The 26,736-nt window shown below is 39.6% G+C and overlaps 1 protein-coding gene across 1 annotated transcript in view; it reads right to left on the bottom strand.

Moving 5' to 3' along the window:
- Positions 1 to 26,736, bottom strand: part of macf1a (microtubule actin crosslinking factor 1a) — a 211,262-nt gene that overhangs the window by 132,963 nt on the left and 51,563 nt on the right. The window contains 1 exon segment of the mRNA XM_063899408.1: positions 2,174 to 2,235. Coding sequence (XP_063755478.1) covers positions 2,174 to 2,235 — 62 coding nt within the window.

The raw sequence follows: 26,736 nt of genomic DNA, 5'->3' as shown, positions 1-26,736 counted from the left end.
CTCAGCTGCTGCTCTCACTCTCCCTCTCTGACCTACATGTACAGAGAGCGGTGTGTGTGTGTGTGTGTGTGTGTGTGTGTGTGTGTGTGTGTGTGTGTGTGTGTGTGTGTGTGTGTGTGTGTGTGTGTGTGGGTGGTGGCTGATATAGAGTGACACTCGCAGGCAGAGCTGTGTGACGACAGCCGCTCCACAGTTATGGGGTCAGACAGACGCTTCATGCTGGGTCATGTGGCAGAAATACCCAGCATTCCCCTGTCCTCAGACTCCTTAACGCCTATGTGTGTGTGTGACACATGGTACACATACTGTACTTTATTTGATAGATATGGCGTGTGTGTGCAGATGTGACGGTGTGCAGAGGCAGCTGTCAGGGGCCACAGTAAGGAGACTAACAATTATAACAGAGATTATAAATCAATGTTTTCCTTCCAGTTTCATTATCCTCAACAATGTATGTCCTGCACTTCAAGTTTATGACTCAGCATGCAGCTTTGAAAGTGATGCTTTGAGCTATATATCTTATCGGTCCCATTATTCCATATATTTAACCCTTTTAAACGCAACAACCTTCAAATGATGATTCTTTAAAAAAAAAAAATTGCTAAAATGACACCATTTGTCAAAGCCAGAAACTGTGAACACTAAAATGATTGTTCACATTTTCAACTGTCTTTGAATGAATCATCGGTGATGAACGCTTCCCTCACTAAAAGAATAACCAAATCAAAGCTTATAAGAGACATTTCTTTAAGAGGTCTTTCTTCTACAAAAGAAAATAAAGTAAATAATTGTTGACACTTCCATAAAAAACAATAAAGGCTGCACTTCTCTGCGTGAAAGTGAAGATATGAAGGACTTCCGGAAGAGAAACAGCCACATGGAAAAAAAATTGGCGAAATTAGGACTTGATGCAAGGAGTAGCCAAGAGAGGTTGGAAGTCGTTGTTATTAAAATGTTAATAGTTCAGAATGGAGCACCTAGTTTTTTTAAATATATGTATATATTTTTTCTAGAACAAATGGCATCATTACTGGGTTTTCTTCTGTCTAGTTCTTGCCATGATTGTACTGTTTGAGGTACATGATTTGCCTATTGCAGTGAAAAACATGTCCCAGTAAATAAGATGTGAAAAAGCAATAAACGCAATGGAACTGCTTTGGGTACGGACAGGTTTTAGTCTTTATGCAACTGTTCATTCAGGTGTAATCTATACAGTGTTTATTTTTTTATTGATGCCTTCAAATTAAACAGTCACGTTCAGTATCCAGGCAAGACAAAAGACAGTTGGCCAATCAATAATTTTATATTTGCATTTCGGTAAAGGGCTGACTTCACAACCACTGTTAGATATTCATTCAAGACTCACATTTAGTTTATATACCACTTTCCCTTTGCTACAAAACACAATTGAATAGTTAACATGGCCTGACAGAGGGAGACACTTTATCAAGATGTGACGTTACCACTGATCAGTCACAGAGCAGTGATGAAGACGGACCAGGAGGAAGTGTTTTTCTAAAGAAATGTATATATCATTTTAACCCAGAAGCATGAGGACGGTCTACATTAAAATCAGAAACTGTTTCATGTAGCAAATGTTGTGCTAAACTGCTAATTGATGTGCAAGAACACCTGACACCTATGTTTTCCAAAATATTGATTTGAACTGTACTCAGTTGCATTATGATATAGCAGCAGCGACAGTAACTCAGGCAATAAAATGCATCCGTACCAGGTTTCCGGGACATGAACAGGGGCTTTTTCTGAAGCTTTTATTGTCCTCCTGCTAGATTTAAGACCTATGGTCGAGGAATTTTATGGCCTGAGACTTTTTTCTTCATTGATTTTGAAATAAATGTTATTTGAGATGGTATATTAGGTTAGATAAAACACTGTAGAGCTGTAAATATTGGTAGGCTAATGGATTAGTCGTTTGATAGAAAAACAAATCACCAATTATCCTAATAATTTATTAATCCTTAAATTATTTTGTATAGCTCAGCCAAAGTTTTCCGCCTCTCAGATATGGAGATTTGCTTTTTTATATATGTTTATGTTATAATTCAGTTTAAAATGGTATTTCTATTGAACAAACATTCAGCATTTATAAAAAAATAATGCCACAAAGCCAAAACCAGCACATTACAAGGCATTTAGTGTCAGTGATACACACCTTGATGAGATGCTTGTTGACCCATTTTGTGAAGGTTTTCTTCTGCACCCTGTCCCGCTCATCTGAAGAAAGAAAATAAAGAGAAGAAGAAGGTTAATTACATAATCTAAATCCAGCACATTAGCTGCAGCCAGCAAGGACACACACACACACACACACACACACACACACACACACACACACACACACACACACACACACACACACACACACACACACACACACACACACACACACACACACACACACACACACACACACACACACACACACACACACACACGTCTATGAGCAAAGACGTATTTTAAATGCTAATATATTATTGGTGCAGGCCTAACATCAGTACACATTTAAACACAATCTTCTCCACATGTTTTCTTCCCTGATGTACAGACTAATACTCTTTCGAGAAACTGTGGAGGTTCTCTCAGTTCATGGGCTCAAGGTCCTGTTGATAAGATACTCTATATCTGCAAACGTAAACTTGTGTAAAGTCTTTAACAGTTTGTTTACTATGTTTTACTCCTGACATTATTCTGGGTAAACTGAGTATTCACAGATGAATTCCTTTTGTTTTTTTTCACACTTCTTGACTTGAAAAAAGCTGCCTGCATGGTAACTACTTTATATAGGACTCAGATTTCTTCCGTTAACCTTTCTCTCTTTTCCTGACTCTCCCTCCAACCAGGCAGAGTTCCAGCCTCCGGAGGCCAGAGAGGTGAGGCAGCCAGGCCAGGAATAGAGCCTGATGCTGGGCCACAACTGTGTTATCTCCCACCCCCACCTCACCACCAACACCACCACCCCCTTTTTCCACCACGCTGATGGAGCCTCTCTTCCTTTCCCGCCTGTGTCTGCTCCTATCAGTCGGTCTGGGAGAAAACACAGACCGCTCTCCTTTTCCTTTCACGCCATTCTATTATATATCTACTTCCTGCCCTAGGGATAGTTCACATCCTTTCAAGTCATGCGGTTATGGAAAACGGTTTGAGTCTATATGAAAGATGCTAAATGTAATGTGTGCAATGTATGATAAAAATATTCAATAATAGTTGTCTGTTATGGAGCAAGTTTCCTTGATTGACAGAAAATAATTGACAATAATACAGAAATAAATAAAAATAAATCGATCGTATTAAAAGAAATTCAAGAAATACGCAAAATATTCTCTGATGGCAGCCTCTCATTTGTGGTGTGCTGCTTTTCTGTTTGATTCTTTTTTTTTTCTTTTGTCACAAAAAAGAGACATTTGAAGACATCACTGGGCTTTACGAATTTGTAGGACATTTTATAATCCTGAGAAGAAATAACAATAGAAGGAATAGATAATTAAAAATATGTAAACTGCAGTCCTAAATGACAATGCTATATATTAGAAATAAAACATATAAGATATATATATATATATATATATATATATATCTCTTATATGTTATATATATATATATATATATATATATATATATATAATGTAATACCCTTTTATGGTGCAAAATCTCAACAGAATAAAAAAAACCTAGCAAAAAAGTTTTGTACATTTATATATGCTTGTGAAAAAAATATGTACTTAAATAAAGATCTAGTTTTTTATCCAGGTTATTATCTGTATCAAAAAATAAGTATTTCATTTTTCATATCAATATAAATAGTAGCTAAATTTAGGTAAAATAAAACCATTTTTCAATATGTCTATTCTTCATACCAACACCAGCACTCGCTCACTCAGCAGCCCAATCACAGAGGAGTATTTTCCCTCCAGTTTTTCAAACAGCCAATCAGAGCACAGGTACTTCCCTTGGTGCCAGCTGTTTATCAGTTGCCATGGAGAAGCCCTATGAGAGAGCAGCCATGAGGAGAGACAAACTGTTTCACAAAGGTTTAGGGGGTTTCTGAAGGAACTTTCACAATCAGCCCTGACACCTTCAACTGACTCCAAATGCAGAAAAGACTCACAAGAAGTAGAGTTGATATATCATTTATGGGTCGAATATGGCAACTGGACAGAGGACTATCTCAACACTGCAATAAACTCACACTTACACACACACATACATGGGAGACAGGGAGTTTACATAAAGGGCAATCCCTCCAGGGTGAGAACAAATATTTCAACACTCTATTGCAAAATAGTTTCACCACCGGCACATGCCTACCCAAACCTGTCTAGTTAGCCTGGTGGACACACTCAGCTGCTTTTTACAAGTTATTACATCACACACACACACACATACAGATACACATACACATACACACACACACACACACACACACACACACACACACACACCACTGCACCTGTGAAGCCTCATCACGTGGATGTAGGTGTGATAATAAAGTCTTGATTATATCTTTGTTATTTTACGACAGAACAGTAGAGGTATGTGAGGGACAGCCACGGAGAGGCTCTCATTCAGCGACAGTGGAGGGCATTGTTAAGAAGAACACACCCCCTTCCATGCTGTGTACACACACACACACACACACACACACACACACACACACACACACACACACACACACACACACACACACACACACACACACACACACACACACACACACACACACACACACACACACACACACACACACACACACACACACACACACACACACACACACACACACACACTTTGCCCTGACCCACAATGATTAAGACACCACATTGAATATGTTGTCACCAGTGTGTGCACAAACAGGAAGTGTTCAAACACGGTGAACCATGTGCTGACAGCATGTAAACACTGTCCTGCTGTGACACACACGTTGGGATACACACTGACCTAGGCAACACATGAGCGTGCACAGGTGGGCGTTGACTTGGCATTCATTCCTGTAGTCTGACCACATCCTAATCCGCAGAGGAATTATCCTCCAATCAGAGCTCCATTTGGTAGAAAATAATCCAGGACAGGGGTGAGGTAATAATAGCAACAAGCTTCCTCCACGTCTCCAGAAGCTGCTGGGTGTGTGTGAGCCAACACCGGCAGGTACAGCAGGTTTGAGGAGTGTCTACTCTTGTGTGTCTCTTGGTTTATTCTTGCCGTGGTGGTTCCCTCTCTCCCCGATCGCTGCGTTCACTGCCATGTCACCTCGCCGGACTTCTCCCTTGCGTCCCCCCCCCACCAGCACTCTTCCCTCGGCAGCAGTTGCTCTCACACGTGTGTGTCAATGTCAGCCGCCCGCCCCTCCTCTTCAGTCCAGAAAAGGACAGCCCCACTTCTACTTCCTCACCAGGCAGTGGCACTCTCTTTCTCTCTGACTCTCTCTCACTTGTTCTCTTGTTTGCTCGCCCTGTGTTTACAGTCAGACTGCAGTTGATGGTGGCTCTGCAGAACTGCAGGGCTGCTTACTCTGGGCTTTTTTTGTGCTCTTTTTCATCTGCTTGAATGCGCAGGTAGGCATTTGCATCCATAGAGAATATTTCCTTTTTTTCCCCTTTCTATTTTTTATTTGAAATGGAGTATAGTGGGTAATTAAACCGACTTGTTCAGGTAACAGTCACTCTTTTTGAGCAGATGAGTAGACACATTAAGTTTATTCGTAGCTTCTTAAAGACCAATTCTGAAATCAATAGCTTTTTAAGTCCCAGACGAATCCATTAGTGATGATGTAATCCACTTGAGTTCTTGTTGTGTGCCAGAAAAACAAAAAAGCATCCAAAAATATGACTTGTTCTGCCAATACTTTACAAACACACACACACGTCTTGTTCAAGCTGACAGACGCCAGAAGGCAGCAGCTCCCTGATATCACCATTTCCTTGCCTTTACTCCTTTTCCTTTTCCCATGTTTCTTTTCCTAAAGAATCAAAGTTTTTTCTTCTTTTTTAAATAAAGAGTCAATTCCTGCGTCTTCAGCGAACTCTGTCACTTTCTGAAGGAAACAGCGAACAGGCTTTGGCTGAAGTGGACTTTAATCTCATCAAGTGAGACCAGGCGCATACAGTATGTGACGCTGTATAATTTGATATTGAAAGGAAAAAAACAGCCCAAGCAGAGTCAATCATCCAATTAGAGTCTTGTGTGAGCAGGATAGTAGTGGCAAAAGACGAGGGTGTGCAACATGAAGAAAAGCCCTGGTCACTATATCTGGCCTCGGTCCAGACCTGAGCTTTTCAGGCAGCCACAATGAGCTCTCAGCAGTGAGTGAGTGGCCTCTGGCAGGCTTTAACTCCACCGCCTGGTACTGAGCTCATCATCCAATCATGACAAGACAATATCCTGTCCAGGCATGCCTTTGAACTCAGATGGTAGTCACACGACTCTATACCCTTTCTACTTGTGTGTCTACGCAGTGTCTCAAAATAGCCCTGCTGTCCCAGAAAGCGCCGACACAGTTTTGAATAATTTCTGCTCTGTCATGTTATCAAAAAAAAAGAAAAGAGAAAGTCAGGAATCAGCAGTGAGTCTGCACAGGGAATATGCTAGGCTATGGCCTCCTCAGAAGGTCATGTGACCTGGCCCGGACCCAGGAAGTGATCGGGATAATACGTCAGGCTCATTGCACTGTAGTTGCGCGTGCGCGCACACACACACACACACACACACACACACACACACACACACACACACACACACACACACACACACACACACACACACACACACACACACACACACACACACACACACACACACACACACACACACACACACACACCTGATTCAGCTAGACAGTGACACACGCTCTTACAGTCACAACAAGCTCAGACAGAGTAAAACAAGCTCTTCCTCCTCTAACAGCGAAATCCCTCCTTCATCTCCATCCCTCCTTCTTCTTCCTCTTCTTCTCTCCCTCTTGCAGTCAGATTCTTTCCTCTGCTACTTCGCAGTGAAGCTCTGTTTTTTCCATCTCTATCAGACCATCCGCACTAAAAATACCAGACGGAGCTAAAGCCTGTAATACCACGCAGCATGCTTATCCCTCCCTCCTTCTCTCCCGTTATCATCTCTAATCCCCTCCCTCTCTCTCTCTCTCTCTCTCTGCTGTCTTCCGGTATCCTGGCTTCATCCTCTTGTGATTCAATCATGGAGTGGATGTTTTCCTCCGACGGTCAATTCTGTCATCTTTTCTTCTTTTACTTTCTCTTTCAGTTTCTATCGCAGCACGGCTGGCTCCCAGGGTGTTTTATCCTCCTCCTCCTCCTCCTCCTCTCAAAGGCTGGCAGCCTCTATCCTTTTTTTCTTTTTATTATTTGTTCTGTTCCGCCTCTCATCCAATTTCTCACTCTTTTTAGAGCCACGAACACTGAATAGTAAATGTTTGTAAAGCTGGGCAAGTTCACTCTAGGTCAGCTGACTAGTGGAGCGAGAAGCAGTTTATAAAACGTCCAAACCTGCCACGTCTTAGTCACACATAAATTAGCTGGCCAGTTGGCCAGCAGCCCTGTCATCTGACAACCAATAGGTTTAATCTGCCCTCCAGTGGCCACAAAGAAATAAACGTATCTTTGTATCTGAGAAACTTAAAAGGTTTCTACTCTTGAGAGCAGAGCTCCACACCTGTAGATCGACAGGTGTGGAGGGGAAGAGCAAAACTTTAAATGGCTGAAGATAACAGAGTTTTAATAATACCCTTACATTGTACATACAGCTCCGGAAAACTCCACATTTTTCTGAAATCTTTATCTCTACATGTATGGCAGCCATTCCAGTGTTTGTTGAATTCCAACACAGAGAAATGTTGTCAGTAGTTTACAGAATACCATAAACAAAAATAATCATTTAACTCAAACACATACCTACAGTATAATGTATGCAAGAAGAAAAACCTGATCAAATTAAAATTAAAATCAATATCTCACACTGCAAGTAAAGAGGAGTGTATGGAAGTATTTTGTTGAGCATTTTTAAGACACCTAATAAAACGTCGCAATAAACAGATAAAGAATTTAAACTGCAGTTATTTAGCTGACGACAGAGCAAATCCAAAGTCCATAAAGTTAATAATTGAAGGTGATCTGGGGTCAGCTGGGTTTTATTACAGACACACATCCAAATAATCATCTGTTTCCTTTGTTGTTCTCAGTAATCCAATGGAATTAAATAACACAAATGTCTTATTTATCAGCAGAATTCTCTCTTCTGCAATTTCAAAGAAAGTGTAAACCACCATGAGTATGTGACAACTCACACCACACACACACCCTACCAAGCCTACCTCAGTGAAGGGCTCAGTTTCCTGTGATGAGTAGTAAGATTGAGACCACAGCATCACGCTACGCTACCACACACACACACACACACACACACACACACACACACACACACACACACACACACACACACACACACACACACACACACACACACACACACACACACACACACACACACACACACACACACACACACACACAATCTAGAGACAAGATCAATCAATCAGTAAACATGAAAGTCGAGTTTGACGCTTGAGTTAAGTTCCGTCTCACACTCATTTCTAAATCACTCAAACAGGAATGTCCCTAAAACCATATCACTCATGAGAGACACACACATTTTAACTGTTACAAATTAACTTGAGGAACAGTGCAGATAATTAAGCGCAAACACCCACATGAAACCACTCGCAGCTGTCCAGCGCTCCTATAAACTAAAGTTTATTTGTTTTAATACAGCAGGGCTCTAGTCAATACCATTTTAGCAAAACAGCAGCAACACACTATGAGCAAAGTCAGTGGAACTCATAGTAACTTTCTTGAGTTAAAGTTAATTACAAAAAAACAGCTCGGGAGAAAGAGTAAAAAAATCTGAATAAAAGAGTAAATTGTCAATGGTTTAATTGACATAAACTAAAATATTTCGTTTTTTCTTTGACTAAAATCAGATGAAAATGCCGACACTTTTAGGAAAAATCTGGACAAGGTTAACTAAATTTAATAACATCTACTACAGACATGTGAAACAGGACAAAGACATTGACTACTTAAAAAATATACAAGAGAAGAAGCCATATTTGCGCCATCTGGAGGCCTACAGATGGTGAGTGTGCAGAAAGGATTTAGAGAGAATTAATACTTTAATATCAGAAAAAAGGTAATAAATTGCATTATCTCTAAAATATATTTCTCTCCGAATTCCCTTCTATACTTTGCTTCATGGCTGTACCATTGCCTTTGGGGCTCTTTCCCTTTTTAACATTTATCTCACTTTCATTGCTCTCCTGTCGCACTCTGTCCGCACATTGCCTCTGCTCTTCTCTGAGTATTGATGGACCTCATTGATCAGCACTTTCAGGTCCTGCCAGATATCTCTCCCCTGTTGGAGCAGAGCCAATCGTTTCACTCTGATAAATTTAGCCTTATGTCATAAACCAAAGATGACCCAGAGTTCAGCTAAACTTTTCCACTGTTAGCAGACACGAGATGTAAACCAACAGTAGAACAGCAACAAAGATATAAAAGTCTGTATAAACATGACGTCAAAATGGTTTGGATACAGGCTGCAAATATATTTGTATCAGGCTTTAACCAAGCTATTAATACTAAGGCTAAAGCGACTGGAATGTGTTTAATGCTGCAAAAAAGGCGGTGTTACATCAGTGTTTTGCATTAGCTCGGAATAATTAGACACATGACGAAACTCTGCAGCTTACTGGCTTCACAGCAGCTCGTTGTTTGGTGTAGTTAAAACAACAAGACACAGCCAGACACGTAAGCATGAATTACATACCGTAGATGTAACTATATGATTCAATAGCTGGTGAAATATAATACCCTGTCTAGAAAAAAGAGCCAAATATGGAAGATTCTGCTCCTGTGACTCATGCAGATGTAGCAATGGATTCCTGCAGGCAGCACAAAGCATAAAAGCAATGTCTCACTGGTTAGGGGTCACTTTTATAGCACAGGCCGCTTTACATTCCAGTTTAGCTAAAATAGAACACATGGAGGTGACATGCTAATGCACGCTAACACTTAAGCATCATGATAAGGACTGTACTAGCTTATATAAAAGCCTTGGAAATCCAAGCTACAGATGAGTGAAGTTGTCCAGTGCAAAATACACACAGCAGAAAGGGGTGGGGCCTAAACAGGAAGCACATGGAGCTAGTGTCCAAACTGCCTGTCCCTGAGAACAATCATAGCTGGAGCAACGACAAAGGAAAAGAGGCAAAGGAAGAAGAAATAATGAGCGTATCCTTCCTTTTTAGCAGCAGCTTTACAGAGACATTAGAAGTTACCTTGATCAAAACTGGGTGTTCGTTGACGACGCCGACAATAAAACCAAAATCCAGCCGCTGTCAAGAAGTGAAAAGTCACCACCAGGATGGGCGTAATGACCGAGGGGTCTGTTAGGAAGTTCATCGTGTCTCGATTATTCTCCCAAACTCAAACCTAAACAAATGGTAGGTAGCTCAAAAAGCTGCTACAAAGGTTCCTGCTGGTCCACCGTCTGAAGACTTCCAGGTAAAGTATCAAAACTAGTGTCCATTAAGGAGAAATTTTACAAAAACTAAATGTGAGCTGACAGAAACATCCTACTTTCAGCACCGCAGCTAATAACTTCTCTGAGTGTTTCTCTCCATTCAGAAGCCCTCCCTCTCTACCCCCCTGCCTCCCTCTCTCTCCTCCTCTCTAACTAAAACTAGCTCGCCCTCTGACACTCCACCAGTGAATTCCTTTCCCCTGAAACAAGCCACTGGACTGAGTGCACCGTTAGAATAACGGTAAATAAATGAAACAGGATGAAACAAACGGAACTCTGTACTGTATGTGTGTGTGTGTGTGTGTGTGTGTGTGTGTGTGTGTAGTTTCGTCATCTCCAAGACAACCACATAGTAGATACCCACATGCTCTTCTTCCTGTGTGTGTGTATGTGTGTGTGTGTGTGTGTGTGTGTGTGTGTGTGTGTGTGTGTGTGTGTGTGTGTGTGTGTGTGTGTGTGTGTGTAATATTAGGGCAATAAAGCTACGTTGTTATCTATTTTTATGTGTCCATGTTGCATTTATGTGTCTTTGTATACATTGACAATAGATTGCGCAAGGTGTGTGTATATCTGTGTTAGGTAGGTGAGTGTGTGTGCATGTGTGTTTGTGTTTTCCTCTGTTGCTATGAGTGAGCAATGCATCCTGGCTGTGATATTTATTCTCCGCTATCTTTGAATGATGTCTGCTGACTGCTGACGGTGTGTTCAAAAGCTTCAGACGGAGGGGGCAATCCAGCCAAGGTGATCATAGTATGTGTGTGTGTGTGTGTGTGTGTGTGTGTGTGTGTGTGTGTGTGTGTGTGTGTGTGTGTGTGTGTGTGTGTGTGTGTGTGTGTGTGTGTGTGTGTGTGTGTGTGTGTGTGTGTGTGTGTGTGTGTGCATGCGTGCGTGCATGTGTGTTAGAGGCACACACAGACACTTTACAGCGTGATTCAGCATGATTAAGGGTGCAGACTGGCAGGCAGGGGGTCCTCGGGTTACTCTCACCTCGCATCTGTACATGTGTGTGTTACTGTGTGTGTTTGTGTGTGTGGTCAGGTTATCAACTGAGCGCTGAAAACCCACTGATATTTTAGCCCTAGCAACCTGCGGTCACAACAACACACAACCACAATAAATCTGACGACATCATAGAGCTGTCAGGGGAAAAACCTTCAGCTAATGTTTTATAGTGCCGCTTCCTTCAATCCCAACAGCCTCAAACTTAAAAGTGATGATTTCAATTGGAGAACAGTCACATGATTAAGAAAGTATAGCATTTTGCTAACACATGGTATAAATAAAGGCGGATATATGCAGAGGGCCGTAATGGGGTGCTTTCCTATTAGTCATTTCCTAATCGCTACAATTAGCAGTAAGAATGAGGTAATGGAGATTTGATGCTGATGTGATCGGCTGTTTATCCGGTGCTTTCCACCAGTGAGGCTCACATTGAAACAGAACTACATTACCCAGAGTCCTTTCCGTACAAAATGTACTTTAGGGAGAGTTTACATGGGCTTGAAATGTTTTTTTCTAAATGTAGCATAATAAGGTTTTTAGAAATAGAGCATTTTATAGTATTTTTATATATCAGAACTACATTTCTCAGGGCCCCCTTCTGTCCTCTAAGTTAGACTAATTGAACAATGATAAAGTAATAATAATAATAAAAAAGGAATTATTAAGTCAATAAAGGTAAGTATTTTAAAGGGAGAACACAGTTTTGAGAAGCATGAAGTCCTTTTCTGTCCTTAATTTAAACTACCGGATTGAAAAATAATAAAATATATATTAAAAACGATTCTAAATGTATTTAAGATACATTTCTTTAAAGGGAGCTTTTTAAAGTGTTGCACATTTTTAACAGCAGATCTACATTACCTAATGTCCTCCCTGTTCTAAAATAAATAATACCCTTACTCCTATTTTTTTTATATATACTTTATTCCAGCTCTGTGAAGGAATACAAATAGAACAAATACAATAAACTCAATTAAAAAGCATGCAAATGAGAATTCTGTTTTTTAATCTAAATTAAACTTTGACTGTTGAGTGAAAGAGGGGACCAAGTGAAGTAAAAACACAAGTGTGAGGAGGCTAAAGAGGAAACATAGCAACCGCATGTGTGCTGTGGTAAAGAGTGTGATGCAGCCACTGTGGGGCAGAAGAGACCAACGTGTGTGTGTGTGTGTGTGTGTGTGTGTGTCTGTGTGTGTGTGTTGGGTTTAACACTGTAACCACTGACTGCAGACCAGTGTCAAAGCCCCAAAAAACGACCAATCTGAAAGCAATCAGCTTCCAACTACAATATATACATTTATTTTAAAGCCTTTAAATGTAGTTTTACAATATTGTTTAAGACAAAGAAGCTTTGGACACACTTTTCATTAACAACTGGTGTAAGTTGTTTTGGAATTTTCTTTTTAACTATAAGATTTATTATGTATTAAACTTTGTTATCAATTGATTTCTTATCCGTAAACACAAAACTTATATTTGGTTTTGTATTAGGTCAGTTTAAAGCAAAAATATCAAGTTGGACTTAATTCTGCTTTTAAGTAACCTAATACACTAAATTCAGATAAGATGCACTGAGTCTTTCTGAATTTAAGATATTTTTCTATGCAATGACACATTAATAAACACTATTCTTTCAAATGTAAAGGTCATTTCATCAATATATCAGTGTCTTTGTTTACACACTGACATGGTACACTGGCTGCATGTATGTGCCTCTGTGTATGTGTGTATATCAGCTTTTAGGGTCAAGAGGTCAGGGGTCATAGCCCTCACAGTGTCATAGTGTTAGGTGTAACACAGCCTGGGGATGATGTCAGATTATGCTATACACTCGATACAAGAGGGAAGACAGAAGAAGAAAGATGGATGAAAGTGTTGAAAGGCGGATTAAACTACTGCGCTATTGTGAAGCTGTATTGGCGGTTTGTATTGGGAAGTGAATGACCCTTTTCATTTAGATATCACAGAGTTATCTGACACTCACTGCCGCACAAACCAAAAAAAGACACACAGCCTTTTGTGTCTCTCTGTTTTCACTATATAAGCATTAAGGAATTCTTTGCATTTACATTTAACCTCAAAAACTAAATTATTTTGCATATGGTCTGCTTCTCTCCTGTGTTTTTAATCCAGCAGCATGTCACGTCTCCTGTCTCTCCCTCCCCCAGTACGGCACAATTCTCCCAGTCAGCATCCTTTACATAGATAGGATGCAAGGTCACCCTGATACACACAAGGTTCCAGACACACACACAGAAATATGTTGGTCTCTCGTGCACAGATGAGTGCAGGCAGGGCAGTAAACTGTATCAGGGTATGGAAATATTTCCTGCAGGCTGACCACAGGACAACAGCAGCTGCAGCACCGAGGACAGCTGCACGGGCATAAAACACGTTCTGTTCCTCTGATCATTTCTCTTCCAAAAAATATAAAAAGGAAACACATTAAGTGTCAGAACATGAGAATTCATTTACATCTATTCACTTGGCACATGCTTCTATACAAAGCAGTTAGCAGGATGTTGGTGAATGTAAAGTCTGTGGCTGCACAGAATCCAACATGTAAAGACTTTTAAAAATGAGGAGCTGACTAAAGCTGCTGCTAATAAATCCATTAGTTAATCAAAAGGATATTAATCAACTATTAGCACTTAAAGTTGAGTAAAAATGCAAAAATAATTGGATGGCTTAAGCTTCAGAAAAGTTTGCTGTTCCATGCTTGTCGGAACTTTTTTTTTTACTGTTGGTCACAGAAGACAGTGGATGATGTTTCTATAGGCTCTTTAAATTTAAGGTCATATTTAAACATTGTTTCCTAATAGTTTTTAGGCTGCAAGATTAAAAAATCATCAAAAAAAACTAAAGTTAATTAAATCATCAAAATTATTATGAGTTGCAGCACTAACCAAAACGTGTTTGGATTTTGTCTGAACCGGGGATCCTCTTACTTTCGGAGTGTGCCCTCATACCAAAATGCCGATTTCCTCCGTAAAAAGAAAAAGTGATGCCATAAAACTATATTTCGGTTGTCAGACACTGTATAATCAATTAAAAAATCATGTCAAATAGAGCGTCAGACGGCAGAGAAAGCTTTGGATTTACTGAGCTCCGACGGAACATTGTTGTTTGTGGCGCCATGTTGTATACGGGCATCATGTTGTCGCGACAATTGATATATACTATATACAAGATCCACGTCTTATTTATTTATCCTTTGATCAGATATTCCCTGTATTAATAATGTATTTGCAGATTTTTGACTGTAAAGGCCCCTATATGACTGCTATAAGTTTGCCAATTTCTTTGTTTTTTAAAAGGGATGTATAAAACAAAGGATATGTGGTATCAGCAAAAAAATGAAAATATCGTACTGGCACGCCTATAATAAAAACTCCAACAATACCCGGCTCTGTTTAAAGCAGAATCCCTGCTGTTAAGGACTGGAGGAGGAAACAGGAAGAAGCATGTTGCTGAAGGACAGGAGGGAGGATGAGCAGCAGCAGGAAGAGAAGGACAGTCGCATCAGCGTGATGAATCCTTTAACCTTGGAGTTTCATGGCCACACAGCTGCAATAAAAAAAAGTATCCCTCTCGTCTCCTCCTCTGACAGAGTCCCAGCTGCCAGACTGAACCCCATCACCTCCAGCTCACACCTGTGCAGGCTGCTGACAACAACAACAACGCTTAAACTGTAGCTATCTGTGATTTTAGCCTAACAAAAAAACTGACCAAGGTGCGATAGCTCGGTGTTGACAATTATATACATATAACATTCAATAAGATACAATTTTCTTCTGAATAAACATTGTTTTCTGACATTATAGAATGATATCACCATAATAGTAGAAGGCTGTGGCTTGCCAAAAACATGTTCTGGAACCCATACCATGTCCATGATTTTTTAAAGTTAGACTTTTCATTCACCCTGACCATTCAATCTTAAATTGAAATAACAAAATGAATCTAAGATCGGATGTACGATATAAGAAATATTATCCTCAGTGATTGTAGTCTTCTGTTAAAAGTCAGTTTCATTTTTTTCCATGTCTTAAATATTTATCACGCTTCAAATGCTGCAGCTGTGATGCCAGACAAAATGTAGACTTGATCTGACAAAGTATAATCGTATCGTATTACAGTGAACAGTTTCAGTTCTGAATAAGGAAGTGAGGTTTAAGGTTGCTGTGATGCTGTAACTCAATGCTGTTAAAACAGCTATTCTGAGATGTGGGGCTCCACACAGCTGCATGTGTTAGGACCGTGACACATCAGAACTGTCCCTCACACACTGTCCTCCTGCAGCTGCGTGACCTCCGGCTCCTGCATTGGAGAAACTCTATGAAAATGAGTCCTGACCCGTAATCCAGATAAATGAACGGAAGGTGTACGACAGGCAGTGGACATACCAGTCTGTGAAGTGCTCATTAAACTATAATATATTTATAAAGGAACCTGCAGCAGTGAGAGTGATGGAATTGTGTTTGCAGTTCAGTTATAATAAGTTGTTATAAAGTCTGCAGGGAATGTTTCAAGAGCATCCACATTTTGAGGAAAACTCTGACCTGCAGTACCACACTCTGCAGTTAGGGGGCAGACTGGGTCCGGTGACAGAGAAGCATATTCAGTCAGACGTTTTGATTATTAAAGACCCTATTCAGCTTTATAAAACTCCCCGAAATCTGTCACTAAGCACTTTTTGGTTTACGGTTTTCTTCGGATTTGGTGTTTAAAGTTTGAATATCTCACTCTGTTAACATTGGTTGCGTCTGTGTCCATTTATTGGTATTATAAGTAACCAGAAAAGGGGATAAAAAAATCCCCCAACAAGGACACTTAGAGAAATAATAATAAACCCAACCGTGGTGTTCAGTACGAGAGGAGCCCATTATCAGTGAAACATTCACACAGAGACCCAATCCATGCAAATGGATTTGCTATCACTCGGCCAAACAGGCACAAGCAATCAAACTCAGACTGTAAGGGATCCGGGCATGAATAATCAAACAGATCACAGGGCTTGGACTAACAGAGGGTCAACAGAAGACATTTTATAAGACAAACAGTGTTCTTTTAAAAAGAGACTGCAAGAGTGGTCAAAAATGTATCTATTGCAATTTAGCAATTCAAATGTCTAACTATGCTTGTTATTTAAGACATTGTTGTGAAAATATTGGGGGCCAATAAGCTGCTGTTGTTCTGTCTGTTTATTTGTGTAGAAAGTTATGTAGCCAGGAGTCTCTCTGTCTCTCTCTCATAATTCCAGGATAACAACAAAAACTAAAAATGAATCGATTATAAGCAATATTTCATTGTTTATTTTAAGTGTTTTTATTACAAGTTATTCCTACATTTGAGTCTTTTACAAAATATAAGCAAATACTTATCTAGGTTTGAGAGTATGATTGTTATTATTGCTGTTATTTAATTATTACATTAACTTTTTTTGATTATTAGCACTTTCCTTTATGTATTTTCAGTTTTTTATTCAGTTTATTTAGTATTTACTTGCATCGTTCTTTCGAAGAGGTTCTTATAGTTTCTATTTTATTTGTATTTTCTTATTTTGTCATGTCCTATATTTAATATGTTGCATTGTTGGAGGAGCTTAGGACCAAAGATTCATTGCCATAACTACACTGCATGTGGTAATAAAACCCCCTTGAAGCTTGAACCTTGAAGAGCATGGCAATACCAAGGTTTGTTTTCATGAAATTGTTGCCTCAACATAAAAAAATGTGAAAAGAGTTATTTCTAAATGATGTAGGTAATGGATAACCACTAATGTTTTATATCTAGTTTGGCAGGCAACACCACATCCACTCTGTTACCTTCAGCTGTCTTTTCAGTGTGGGATGAACACACTGAAGGCCTCCAGTCGGAGCTCTGCTGACAGATAAGTTAGTTATGTTTTGACGGGAGAACTAAGCGGCTGGCTGGTCCTGTCCAAAGAGCAGACAGGAACAGAGCCAGGAGTCATCAGAGAGACAGGGATACCCCGAGAGGCCATTAAGAGATTAGAGGAGAGGATAAAACAGGGTAGAGGACCAGTGTCACTCACTCACACACACACACACACACACACACACACACACACACACACACACACACACACACACACACACACACACACACACACACACACACACACACACACACACACACACACACACACACACACACACACACACACACACACACACACACACACACACACACACACACACACACACACACACACACACACACACACACACCAGAGGGGGGGAGGCAGAGATTTACTAAGGAGATGTGAGTTCATCAAGTAAAGTAAAGCTTACTTCTTGTAACCATAAGCTGTGGTATGTACGCACAGGTTGACTAGGTGAAAGTCACTTTTACATCCCTTATCATGCAAACACTGATGTCATAACATTTCCCACAAGCCTAAACAGAGATTTCTTGGTAGAGTTTGAGGAAATGAAAGAGGGGTTTTCTGAGATGAGAGAGAAATAAGGGAAAACTCTTCAGGAAGTAAGAGTCAAACGAGGTCACAGGCCCTGCTGCGGCTCGGTCCAAAAGTCATGAGAGATGCTGGAAGCCTGAATTCCTGCAAAGCTAAATGAAATGATCTGGCTGAGAGGAGAGGTTGTTGAATCTACACACCAAAAAATACAGGAACTCACACTCAAAGCTTTTGTGTTCTGGAAACAAAGGCTAATTACCCCTGTCCTTTCCCTCACCCTGCATGATAAAAAGAGAAGAACAAAGACCTAACATCTCTGTTCCCCCAGGTGCCACACACCAAAACGCCATTATTTTACAATATGTGCTATCAGGAAGATGTTATATAAGTTATAGTAGCACAAAATGAGCGGTAACGACTGTCATAGAAGTGCTTGGGATGCTACTTGTAATAAAAGGAACTGGCTAAACAATGACAGGACAAAATAAAACGATTTCTGCTGAAACTATGTGAGTAAGCATTTTCATGACAAACACAAACTCTGCTTATTGTTTATCCTGTATACCCCACAACAAGTAACAAAAAACAACTGCTGCAGTGATGATTTTCCAAAGCTGTTAAACCTTTTCTTATAGGATTTAAAAGTTTGCTGTGTTGTTTTGCTACTGCATTGCTGGAGCTGGATTTTCAGTATAGAAAACAAAATACTTTTTTTTAATTGTTTACTTTTTGCTTGTAAGAGGCAACATTTGTGAAAAGCATGTGTTAAATATTACTATTAAAAAGGTATTAAAAAACAATATCTGTCAATAACAATGACATATAAAAGATGAAATAGAAAGATCATGTAAATAAGAATAAATATGATATAAAATGTAAAAGAATGTCCCTGTCTATTCGTGTAACTTGTCCATTAGTACGCTTTTGTACAGATATGGTCCCAGACTCTCCCCCATTCTCCCTAAACTTTTTGGAGTGAAATTTATTTGACAGAAAAAAGCCAAAATACAAATTAAACTAAGTTATAGACAAATGTGACTGACAGCATCATATACATTTTCTCACAAATAAGAATTGATATTGCGATAATATCTTTATCATGAATTATTTTTTCCATTCATAATATGTAGTGAAATCAGAAATCATAAAAACCTGAAGCCACCTTAAACACCAACTCAGCCACTAGCACTGTTCAAAGCAGCGTTGTCTTGGGTCGTAACACCACCTGACCTGTCTTATCACACAAAATACAACAATTCTAAAGTCTGTAGTCAATAAAGAAAATGCTTGTCAGAAACAAATACACATGGTTTATATTATAGACTTTCCTTTATCAATACAAATCAATAGATTTACCACCTATTAACCCCAACAACCACGATGTCGTATTTCTAGCTTGGACATAATATTGTCAAGGCTAATTTCTCATGTGATGGATTATGGGGTTAGGTGTGTGTGCAGTATAAACACACTGAGCCTGACTGGGAGCAGGAAGCCAGTGTGACCTCTGTGACCCGACTGACTCAGGAACAGCATGAAAACACTGATGTTGACCCCTGGAGCTTTGATTGTTCGGTCAGAGCGCTCATCAGGGTAAAGGTCAAGGATCATGTTTGTGTGTGTTGACATTAGCTAGTCACCAAGGCAATGTTATCACACTGTTTGTAGATGCACTTCAAGTCATCACCCAGGAATCACTGCTTACTGAAGAAAGAGGGTGACAAGAGGAGGAAGAGCTGTCACCCAGATTGGCACAGAGAAGCCCAGCATGGATGGATTGTGGGAAAAGAGGGAGGGAGGAGTGTAAGGGAAGGAGAACAAGCGATGGATTTATGACGTTGTGAGAAAAAAAGAGCTGCATCCAAACTCTTTTGGTTTTAGGGGGGTTCATTTTAGGTTGATGAGCAAGAGAGGGACGGACACACAATGAGAGACATAGATGGATAAAAAAAAGAACTTGGAGGAAGAATGGTTAAAAATAATGTTTTATTTTTATTTAGATAAATTGACACGCAACCGGAAAATAGTAAAAGGGAAAAAAGTGTTGGGAGAGGAGTTTTTTATCTCGTCAGAGCAGCTGATGAAGAGGGTGAAATAAGGACAGACGTAAGATCAAAGTCCAAGAGTGACAAAAGCACGAGTTAAAGGGGCGACAGGAGAAAGTGAAAGACAGAGGAACAATAAAAGCATGTGAGAGGGCCTGAGAGCTGACGTCACAGTGGAGCAGCAGGGAGTGAAACGAAAGAGAAATAAAAAAAACAGAAGTCCACTTCTAAACAACAACTTCCACTGTGGATCAGTTGGATCACTACCAGCAGTTAAAAACGTTCTTCCTTCCTGTTTATCTATAGTGGGTTTTTTAGCTGGATAGACACATACCAGAAATTAGATTAGAATGAAATGAATGTTTATTACCGAAAGATTGAAAAACAAATTGCATATCCCCCTGATCCATGGTTTTCCTCTTTTATGCAAAAAAAAAGGTTGAAAAAAACTATCATAAAGCAAACTATTAATTCATAACCTTTTTTCCCTGTCTTCATTGGTATGCACTATATGACAACAAAGACGCCTAAAGACAATCAATCATTTTTGGTCCAAACCTACTTGGGAAGAAAACTGATTCTGAATTTGTCACGGAGATAATGACCATCTATTGGAAAACAATTACATTTATCAAATCAATTAATTCACATCGTAATAATTGAGGAAACATTTAAACTCCATACTAAAGATCAGCTTACATGATCACAAGGGCAATGCTTACATGCGTATTTTGGAGAGGTTTCGATCTGAACATGTTCACCATTTTGGTTTAGCATATTAGCATGCCAGCACTTTTTAAATAGCTCTTAGGTAAAGCTGAGGCTAATGGGAATTTGCAGGTTTTTGGCCATAAACCAAAAATATTAGGCAAATAAAACCTTTGATCTGATGATGTCACTAGCTGGGAATGGCCAATAATCACCAAAGTCAGTAGGGTTCCTCCTCTGGGGACCACAAATGTACAAATGTCACAGAAGTTAATCAAATATTTGCTGAATGTGGTTGACCATCGACAGAGTGAAAAAGGTGGCGCATTAAAAAAGTGAAACAGCTTTATTTCTGTCTGACATTAAACTTCCTGGCTACGTTAGCGCCTTGCTTAGCGACACATGTACAGAGCAGAGAATGAATGAGCGGTGGTAAAGAGGGTGAAGAGGAGGTGTGTTTGTGAGAGCCGGGGAGAAAGAGCAAGACATCTATAGGGTCGTGAGAGAAACGAGGAAGAAGAAGAAGAAGAAGAAGAAAAACACTCAGACGATGAGGTCAGTGGATGGGAAAGGACGAAAGACAAAAAGTGAGGCAATGAAAGGGCCGGGGGCAGAGAATGTGAAGAGTGTACACAAATATAGGGGACCCTAACACATAACCATGGTAACCGGGCCCTTCATTTTAACCCCAGCTGTTCTCGTTACCATGGACACCCCTCAATTAGGACCCTCCCTCCAGCGTCCCATCCACTGGCTTTTCATCAGGGCACTTGACCCCGGCTCCTGAAGAAGCTGTAATTATCCGGCTGTCAGAGTCCTCGTCGCCATGATGTCAACAATTACATTCAGTCCTAAAGGTCTCCGCCACACAGGACTCTCTTTATCTGGCGGCTTTTGTTTTAATCACATAACAACTCAAGATGACACATGATCAGGAGTAGGGATGCGACAATTTCGGATTTTTTCCTGGATTGCAACAAGAATTACTCAGAAATAATTCATCGGGGGGAATTTCCTCATCATGTTTAAATATAAGAAGGTCCTTTACCTCGGCATCAGGGTAGAGAAATTAGATTTGTTTTTTTTACGCAGGGGGACTTTATCCTTTATTGTGGTTTACTTGTTTATGATTATTTAATTATTTATTTTCCACAGAAAAAGATGTGTCTCTTATGGGTAAGTTGACTCACTAGAGAAAGAGATAAAAGGATAATGGCAACTTAAAACGTTCTTATTGTGGCATGCCTAATTTGTAGACATCTTTAAGCCTTAAAATTCTAGCATGCTTGTCAATACTGTTAATGATAAATCAGTAATAAATCATCAATCAATCAAAGATGGTAAATATTTACTGATTTTATCCAGCCAAATGTAAAAGACTTTCCACATTACCACACAGGATGATAACGTATCCTTGGGAAGATCAGTTTTGTGTTTTTTTTATACATCAACTAATGACAATACATTTTGGATGCAGCTGTCATATGCTGCAAGGTTTATTATTAGGGCAAAACAAGTCACATTTTTCAACCGTGGATTTATATCTTAATATACTTTTTATATTTGGAGTGACTTTTACCGTAGAGCCACTTCCTCCCTGGATGTTACAATCTGTATCCCCCTGATAAATACTCCATCTGTATCAGCAGGTCTGCCTTTGGTTCTATGTGCTGTCTTAATGGGTTGGGTGGTAAAACTGTCCTGAGAACAGCTTGTTAAATGTATCAAGTAGCCTGGATGAACTTTAAAAAAAACTCCCTCTAACTTATGCCGGACTTTCTCTTTAGTTTTATGGGTCCAGAGGCTTGTGTGCATTTGTTTATAGTACATCAGAGTGTGTTGTACGCAGGCAGGTGTGATGTGAAGTAGAAGCCGAAGACCACCAACTCTGACCATAAAACAAGAGGAGGGGGAGCGGTCGTACATCACAGACAGGCTGAAGCTCCCCTCTTTCACTAATGGCCCTGTGGCACACACACCAACACACACTGCAGCTCTGTTCACTATGTGGCGGGACAGGAAATGAATGAGTGTGTATCTCAGTGAGCCTGAGGGCAGAATTGTGCCAGGTTGGTACAACAACTTGGAAAGTGATCAATGGCAGCGATAATTACTCCACAGGTTCATTACAGTGTCAGGTGTGTTACCACTTACATAAAGGGACAGTAATCATTTCTTAACAAACTCATAGGGAGATGAGACCAGTGTTTGAACATTTTTATGGAAAATTGGGATTTTGGTGAGGTGTGGGACGAACAGAACAGAGAGGAGGGGGCAGCCTGCTGTGGGAAAACAAAGAGAAGTGCTGATAAAATGGGATCCTGGCCCAAACAGAAAACAGATTAAAGAAAAAGGCAGCAAAATTCAAGAAGATAAAGCATTATAATGATCATTTTTTAGAAGAATACTGTGCTCAAACTGTGCCATCATATTTAAATTAAGCCAACTGCATCTGCAACGATTATGAGATTAATTAACAGAACCCTTCTCTGCATCTTTTCATGACCTTTGCTTTTTGTCTTAAGAAAATTATGTTAACCATTAGGGAGAGAAAGACTGTATGACAGAGAGAAGGGGAGTGCTGATGGACCTTATTGATGGGTTGAGGGATAATCTATTTGCTGTTAGTGTTATTGACTGCAGACCCGGTCCTCTGGGCTTCCACATCACATTACCAGTTGACAGAGCAGAAAGCTTTCAATAAACACAGGCAACACCTTTAAACAACTAACCGAGATCGAAGCATGATGAGTCTAGGTGGACCAATTTCCTCAACAACGCATATTTAACAAAAAGCAAACAAGTGAAAATCTAGGGTAACTACACAAATATATTATATAAACTATGGTAGGTGCCCAAAAAATATCAAAGGTAGGTAGAATCAAATGGAAGAACATATAGGGCAAGTCTACAAAAAGTAAGACAAGCCTACGTTAAATCCACAAAAAACAAGTAGAATCCTAAATAACGAAGTACAGATGCACCCAGGCATAACTAATTTACCTATATCCACATAAACAACACAAACTATTGTGCATGTTGAGTATTGAGGCTTGCTCAATACAACCACTCTGTACACACAGCCTATGTACACTGAAGATTATCTGAGCTGTCCACAGTGTCGCAGAGGCAGGATATATTTATATATGGATATGCAAACTTGTATTTAAATACGTATGTCATTCAGGAGATGGATCCTCCATTTTTTGTTTTAAACTCCTTTCTTTATGTGTGTTTTGTGTCCTGCTAACACATATCTATCACTTTTGTTTACCTGTGTTTTTAAGAGAAAACCTCATAGGACACAATAAGATATTAAGCATGTCCATACAAACACACACACAGACAGGGGATGAAGGGGATCCCTGTGTTGTATTCTGACTGTTAATGCCACCTTTAAATCCTCACAGCATGTTCCTAAAACTTCAAAAGCTCTAAAAATAAACTGAAGTAAAAACCACTTCTATCTTGGAAATAAACCTGAGGGCCAAAGCAAAGATGGCAGCTTAAATTCTACGAGGCGGTGAGAAAGAACAACATCACCGATAAAATATCTTCTCTCCATGGTTCCTGGTTTGTCTCAACACTGACAGCGTGTACTCTTATGAACTACAGAGCAGCCGCCTCGGTGTCACACTGAGATAACACTACATTTCCCACATTGCCCCTCTGGCTTCAGGAAGCAAAGCCTGCAGGGCCTGATGGGAGTCTGGGGACGGCAGGAAGTAGACAGGAAGCAGCAGAGCGTCACAGTGCAGTTACACAGAGACACCAGCGGTGTGTGTTGTTCTGTTCTGTTGTGCTGTGTGTGGCTCATGGCAACACATTTACACACAATGGGAATTAGAATGTGTAAATGAACCCATGAATACTTACTAATATCAAAGGTATTCGTGTAAGTATACATTACTAAAATTAGATATTCCAGGAAAGGTCACATTTTACTATTCAATGCATCATGACTCCAATTGTCTCCCCTTGATAATCACTAAAAATGTGTATTATTTATAAATCATTCTCTTTTAAATTACACAATTGCTATATCATTAAATATTCAGTATTGACCGCTTAAGATGTTGGGGTATTGACTCAATACTTTTGTTATCTTATATCAAAAGATCAGTGAAGACATTCTATATCTCCAGACAATAAAACAAAACATCCAAACTAATTGTTTATACAATAAAAGCTTTCAGACCTATTTGCACAGCATGGGATTTAGAACATATCAATTAATCTATGAACAGTTCATGAGGAAACAACATCTTTTAAACATTATGATTTAATAACAAGTTCTCAGTCCGTTCAATGTGATTTTTTTCCGGACAAGTACGTTGGCAGATAAGCTGAGGAATTCTTACTATTATGGACTGAAAATAAACAGTCAATAACATATATTTCCAATTTAGTCAAAGATCTTGTTCTCAACTATCACAAAAAACATGAAATTGTCAAGCTGCCCGAGCAAAAAGATTAAGGAGTGAAAAATGAAGTTGGGTAATCCCCGTCCAAAACCGCACTATATCAGAGACAGAGACGGCATGAGATGACTGTTTAATTTAATGGTAGTCAAAACAAGTTCGGCCATGTCAGTTGTCTTAATTAGCCACAGCATCTGAACTTCGATACAGCAGCTAAAAATAAACACTATTCTGCATTCATAAATCAACACAACAAACTATTTTCCTTCAAGCAGAATGAAGTCTTATAAAACAGTTTCCTGACTGAAGAGGGAAGAATTAGGAGTTATTGAGCTATAAATCGCTGTACACCAGTTAGTGAATATAACCAATAAAATGATTAGAAAATCAAATGAAAGAACATTTTTCAGGGAATCCAACATCTTGCCAAACTATGTCTCTGGTTTTCTCTAAATTGATTATTTATTTTGGACAGGTTAACAGCTGCGTAACATCATAATAAGTTGGATGTGGATTTAAGTTAACCTCCTCACATCTGCTGCTGAGATGAACCGAGAGGGATGTAGACACAAATACTCACAAAAACACAGGTTAAATCAGGTGAATGCTGCCCTCAGGATCACAAAGAAGTGTAGTAGTGATAAAAGCTTATAAACAGCAGTACTTAAGAAAGGTAGATGGAAAAAGAGCTGTGGGGAACAAGGATTAAAAGACCCATTGCCGCATAAATAAAGTGAATAAAATGACTGTCCATAAGGGAAGCAAAGAGCCTCGCTGAGCCGAGCAGCGTTTCCCTGAAGCATCTCAATCAGAAAAGGGGAATTTAATGACCAGTTCCACAAGACAAGTTGGCAGCAATAACCTAAAAACCTTATTAACTCCAGGTTAGAGAGCTAATGAGATTTCCATCCATGACTTTAATCTCTTCCTCGAGCTGGAGTATTTCTGATGCCAAAGACGGACCCTGAAACTCCACAACAGTGAATGCTGTGACATTGTGAATGGCTCTCTTTTGTGCCTTAACCTTTATGTTCTTTTTCAGAGATCTGCTCAGGGGGATTTCAAGCTCTGAATAAGCAGTGGGTCAAAATAGGGGCTGATGATCAAGACGTATTGTTCAATCAAGTGAATGAGAAAATACCAAACATCTTACATTTAAATTGGGTGCTTAACAACAGGATGAAAAAGAAAATACCTTCCAATTCTTTGTTTTGAGATTTCCACAACGGTATATAAGAGGCCTACGGCTAGCAACCAATAGCTTAGCTTAGCATAAGTAAAGAAACAGGCGGTAACTGCTAGCCTGGATCAATGCTAAGGGAACAACTGCCTACTAACACCTCTGAAGTTTACTAACTTACACTTTTTATCTTATTTGTTTATCTTTTTAAAAGCAGAAGTGTAAACAATACAGTGATGTATATGATTGCACGGACGGGGAAGATGTGTAGCTTTTCCCGCCCCTTTCAGTCGTCAGTCGATGCTAAACTAATCTAGGGCCATGTATTGGCAACTA

Source organism: Eleginops maclovinus, chromosome 13, assembly GCF_036324505.1.
Source record: "Eleginops maclovinus isolate JMC-PN-2008 ecotype Puerto Natales chromosome 13, JC_Emac_rtc_rv5, whole genome shotgun sequence".
Classification (NCBI taxonomy): Eukaryota; Metazoa; Chordata; class Actinopteri; order Perciformes; family Eleginopidae; genus Eleginops; species Eleginops maclovinus.
Note: the sequence above shows the minus strand (reverse complement) of the source record. Positions and strands in the feature narration are given on the sequence as shown.